Genomic DNA, 5,926 nt, shown 5'->3' with positions numbered 1-5,926 from the left:
AACACTTTTCGAAAATAAAACACATGTGCAATATACAAGGCCCGAAGCCGTCAGTCAGTGACAAAGTTATCTTCGTCACAGGTCTTTTAAAGTTTCTTTTAAATTCCTATTCTCTGTATCTCACCTTGTATGTCATTCCTTTCATTATTTATCTCTCCTTTTCGGGTGCTAATAAATGGTTTAACCTCAGTAAGTTTCTTGTGATTTGTTTTAACGCTGCCATGAGTGTTATTGTAAAGTAAACCGATATCTATCTCCTTCGCGCTCCTTTTTTATGAAGGGATTTTCCCTAAACTCGTATTTCACGATGCTAATTCTAATTCTTATCAAGCAATTGCAATGGAATGAACTCTTGAAGTAATCTACATATCTCTAATACATTTAGTCACCTTGCAGGGCACATAGATGAAATCGTCCTCCTCTTCCTCTTCATCCTCGTGTGAGTTGATGTGAGTGCAGCTCAGACTGATGCCTTCGTTGTTCATCCTGCCCCGGGATAACTTGGACTCCAGCAGGCGCTTCTGGAGAATATGATGTGGCTGCTACAATAACAAAGAAAACATGTTTGTGTTCGGGCGGCAGACACCCTATCCGTTTTTAAGAGTGCGCTTTAGACCTTCCTTTTTGATAAAGCTTATAGTTAGGGCTGATTAGATTCAGCCCCTAGTTTTGCTGATATAGGCTTAGACATACTGATATTCTGTACAAACTGTGAAGTCACATTTGTGATATTGGGCTATATAAATAAACATTGATTGATTGTTAAAAATATTATAAAGTCTAAAATATGACTTACTTCTCTCATCATCATTACATCATATCATATTCAAAGATAATCTGATATGTAAACAGGTTGTATATTAGATAAATTATATTTTATATGATTAAGCAATGATCATCAGCATAAGTATGTAGGCATGGTAATATAACATAACAAAATCTGCAGCCAAGTAATATATAAAAACAACAATAGTTGTTTTTTATTTCATTATTATACTTTAATTTAACATTTATTTGATTTGTTTTAATTCATAAAATTTTAAACGTTTAATTGTTTTAATGTTTAAATTTATGCATTTTACCTTTGATTTCATTGTGTTTTATTTTACCTTTCAATTCATTTTTTTGTATTTTATTTCTAAATGGAGTAAGTGTCACGAAACCGAATCCCCCCCCGCCCCCCAGGGAAATACCTAGTGATTCCGATAGTGATTCATCATCACAGTGCACATGTTTACACCAAAGGGTGACAATGAAATGAGCTATGACGTATGACCTTACATTAAAATAAAACATAATAGATAAGATGCTCACCCCCTGTGTGGATGTCCCCAGCTTCTTCAGCCCGTCCAGCGGCAGCAGGTCAGCAGAGTCTCGGTGCAGGAACTGGATCGCTTGCTTCAGCCTCCTCTGCTGCCTCACCGCCGCAGCATCCAGACCCCCGGAGACCCCCCTGCTCTCCACCCGCATCCCGGTGAACATGACCCGGGCACCAGAGGCAGGCCGAGCCGCTGTGTTTGTGTGTGTGTGTGGGGATCAGAGTGTGTGTGTTTGTGTGGGTCAGATTGTGTGTGTGTGATCTGAATGTATAAACAGGAATCCCCGATGATGAGTTAAAGGAGAGGAAACACCCCCATCACGAGCAGTGCAGGTAGTCAAGTCAGACAGGTAATAATGCGACTTCCGGTCTACGCATTCAAAATAAAATTCAAATCCGTACTATAGACAAGAGATAAGATAAGATGGTACTTTATTGATCCCAATATGGGAAATGTTTCTGTTGCAGCAGCATAAAAGACATGTCATTGTACAATAACAATGAAAAATACTTTTTCTGACTTTTTCATCAGAACAAAAAAACATAATTTTTTTGTTTATTCTGAAAAAGTCAGAATTACGAAAATTAAAGTCACAATTCTGAGATTAAAGTCACAATTCTGACTTTTTTCTCAGAACAAAAAAAAACAACTTTTTTTTCAAATCCTCCCAATTTTGGAGGGGATTTTTTTAATGTGGTCCTAATCCACTTCCGTACATAAATATGTGAGGGATGGAATATGAAATATTAAACTGAATGTATAAATGTAAAATATACAGTGTGATTTAAATCCAAGAGAAGCTATGGTGATTGGCATTTAATTGACATGAAATAAAACGCTGTCTGATGATTATCTATCTAAAGGTTTTGAGAAGTAGGCTTGAACAAAGGACCACTATCTGCTTTATCATTCTTGATTGCGATGCTTTTATACATATTTTTGATGATTACCCTTTTGTCATTGTTTTTACATTCATATTTACAATGTTCCCGGATATACTTATTAGTTACTAAATACTTTGTCTGTGTCTTTCATTGCTTTGCTCTGTTTTATGCTAAATGTTAAAAAGAAAGCATGGAATGAGGGCTTTTATTTTGAATATACATCCGGTCTATTTTAGTGTCTCATACTTTAGTCTGGAACAAAAACGTCCCTTTATTAAATCGTGACTCCGTGATTTCTTGAGAACCTTCCTGTGTTACATAACACTGTTGGTGGTAGCTCATGTACATTATATAATTTAAATGATACTTTCCCAAAGATGGGAGAAAAATAAACTCTTTGCATCAACAAATCAAAGCAGAATATTTTATTATAACAGACTGATTTCCCTTACCCATCCTGAGAAATTGAAACAATAACTTTATCTTAGATAAGGGGGAAAGTAGAAATGTTATTTCCTACTCATTATTACTCACATGTTTCTACTTTTAGATGAGTTGTTTAATTGTCCTTTATTAAAGCTATACGCAGTTAAATAAACATAGTAAAAATAAATATCCCTAAAATATAATAGAAATATTGTAGGCTTTTGGGGAAAGTGTGAACGTTGCTAAATTAAATCCAAATGAATAGCATCCGATTTCTTAATTAATTTCCTAATTGATTACAAATGTAAATGACGGGTGTCTGAGACTTTCTGGAAGCTTTCTTTTAGGCTATTACAAACTCAAATTCAGAAGCACAAATTGTATTGTTTACTGCATTCTAATAATTTCAAAGCTTTGTTTAGTTACCTTGCCGATTCAGACTGTTATCAGTCTTCAACAACTCATAAATATGTATAAAATGGTTCAATATATAAAATAAAATGATCAAAATTAATTTGATCAAGCCTATGTATGCACTAATAATCAAAAACATGTTCTCCTGATTTATGTGTACATTTTTGAAATTTCCCTTCAAATTTGCTCTTGATTTATTTTGATATTGTTTTAAGAGAGTTTTATAGAGTTACTTTAATTTACTTGCAATCATGTAAATAAAATATTTTGTAATGGGTATTCTGTGTTGAGCTGGTGCAAATGTTGTAATGCATGCATTACATATTATTTATATAGGCCTATAAATTCGTGTCTTGTGTTGTTCTCTCACATTATAAACTCTAATCCATCGACCTATTTAGGTTTAGAATGTATTTAAGAGCTGAAATCCGGTTTTGTACGCTGCTCTTGGTTTGTATTTCAGATGTGATGCTGTGTGTAGTTTGTTCCGTCAGATTTCAGCCGCACATCTCCTCTCTTCTTCACTCCATTGCCCACATTCCCCTTCTTTTTTTACCCACACGACCTTGTTTTCAACATGGATGCCGAAAAACCTCCCCACACATTGCTGTTTATGTTGCAGCCAAACTAACCCATTCATCTTCCTCAGCACACTACGGTTTGCAATCCACAGTATCCGTTTGCTATCGTCTTTAATTGAAGCTTAAATATTATTTTTTCTAACAACGACACCGCGCATTTTCAGTCAACAATACGAAAATCGACGCGGAATGGCGTCCGCAAGGGGCCCGGGAAGATGAATAGCAGCAACACAGAACCTCGAATTGACCAATCAGAATGGTAGCTAGGGTCTTGCCAACCAATCAGCGTGTCTTGATTGGTGGAAAGTAGGCGGGTGCTTCGTGTGGAGCGTTCTGCGTTCTGCTGAACTGGATACTGCATTGGAGGCGGGACCCCGTTCATTCCTATGATAGTTACTCGGTGACGCATGAAGCCAAAAATGACCTGACTCGAGAGCAAAATTACCCGGATGTGGGCCCATAGAGCATGCGCAGTTGAGTTTTCCTTAGGCCCTGCCTCCGATCTCCTGCTATCTGCTCAGTCAAATGAATGGCTGGAGAGAGTCAGCTTTTAAGCGCACTTTACAACACCCTAATGATTTAAATAAGGGCTATACAAGTGTTAATACTGGGTAGTTGATTCAGTTAAAAAAAAATATCCGCTGATTGACAGACGTAAGTCAATAGGGAAATGTATTTGTTGCCCCGGTGAAGCTGTAGTACCGCCGTTTGGCCACTACGAGAATTTGCTTTAACGTCCGGCGCACTTCCTGGGCGGTTTGTGTCATACATGTTCCCGGCGCGTGGACCGTTTCCTGCACTGGTGCATGGTGGTCGAACAGGAGGAATTGTTGGAAATTTTTCGGAGGTTAGTATATAAATTGGTTTTTTACCCAGTGTGCATTATTCCCACAGCCATCTCCGAGAGGCAGAGGGAGAGACGGGCTGTGAATGGGAGTCATAACACGGATGGGAAACGCAGTTTTAAGATGATTTAAAAATGACATCCAGCGAGTCAAAATGCTTATGTTATCGTTAATTAGCTCCGTGTTGTTTCCTACTTATATGTGAGGCTGGGAGCTTCGTGCAGACAGCTAGCTAGCACCTCCAGCTGCCACAGAGCCAGCTGAGACTTATATCAACTTTACATATATATATACATGCTCTCATTGAAGTCACAATATGCACCATTAGTTTGCTAGTTAACCGCTTAAATAAAGTCGTGACAGCAACACCGGGTCCGTTGGCGTAGTTAGCATTGTTGTTAGCATGGTGGCTAATAACCACCCTACTTCGTTGTGACATATAGTTTCTGCTGTGATATAAAAGAGGCTGTCAGTGTTTCAACATTTACAGGAAAACAGTTTACATCACGTGTTGGATAGTATTTTATACGGGTGACAAATGTGGCAAGTCATAGTTGTGCTAACATCTTAGCTTGCTAGCCCCCCCTAAATGCTATATTCAAAATAACTAGCGCCAAACTATAATGACTGCAGTGCACAGTCATGTGTTTTTAATAATCATATTAAAGCAATCAAGATAAGAAATAAGCAGTGGTAGAATATAAAGTGCATATACACTACATTTAGTACTTATCTTGACTATTTCAATTTGTTATACTTCAATACAATCCATCTTAAAGGACTCATTGATAATATGTATGTAGCCTAGGTACTTTACAAATATTATACATATATACATATTAATATATATAAATATGAAAACGTTTGACAATGGAGGAACTATTTGCTGATATAACTTTTGATCATTTTATTTTATTTGAAAGATATAATTCGATCATGAGGTTGGACAAAACAAAACATTGGGAAGGTGTCATTAATAGAAACCAAACAATACATTGGTAAATAGAAAAAATAATCACCAGAATAATCCATCATGACAATTATCATAAGTTAATAGTAAAAAAGTATATTTATCTATTGACGAAATCAACATTACTGTACATGTAAAAGTGTTATTATTTTAACCTTGAACTGTTTTACTTAGCCAGTTGATAAATGAGGCAACAAACAACAACATAATGTCTAAATGAAAGTGAAAGAAAAACTAAATGGTTAGAAAGCTTAGAGCACATGTGTCAAACTCAAGGCCCGTGGGCCAGATCAGGCCCTTGGTGGATTTAATTTCGGCCCGCAGGATAATTTTTAATTACTATTAGATCTGGCCCGCCGGTATATTGCACGCACACCTTCACTCAATCCTGAGGTTTTCCTCAGCTCAGAGCCTGACCCCAAACATTGATGAGCTTGCACCCGAGATGAGATGCCAAGTATCTGAACTAGCATCAGAGAGCAGCACT

At 37.0% G+C, this 5,926-nt stretch overlaps 1 protein-coding gene across 1 annotated transcript; it reads right to left on the bottom strand.

The window, feature by feature from the left end:
- Positions 1–389: 389 nt before the first annotated feature.
- Positions 390–1,705, bottom strand: LOC104952697 (nuclear receptor-interacting protein 3-like; the record flags this gene model as incomplete). The annotated part of the gene is made up of 2 exons (XM_010779563.1): positions 1,315–1,705; positions 390–542 (listed from the first exon to the last, which is right to left on the bottom strand). Coding segments are annotated over exons 1-2 (321 nt in total), but the record flags the coding sequence as incomplete, so codon positions are not given.
- Between the last annotated feature and the right edge of the window lie 4,221 nt (positions 1,706–5,926).

This window comes from Notothenia coriiceps, unplaced genomic scaffold (genome assembly GCF_000735185.1).
Source record: "Notothenia coriiceps isolate Sejong01 unplaced genomic scaffold, NC01 NC01_scaffold00020392, whole genome shotgun sequence".
NCBI classification, from domain to species: Eukaryota; Metazoa; Chordata; class Actinopteri; order Perciformes; family Nototheniidae; genus Notothenia; species Notothenia coriiceps.
Note: the sequence above shows the minus strand (reverse complement) of the source record. Positions and strands in the feature narration are given on the sequence as shown.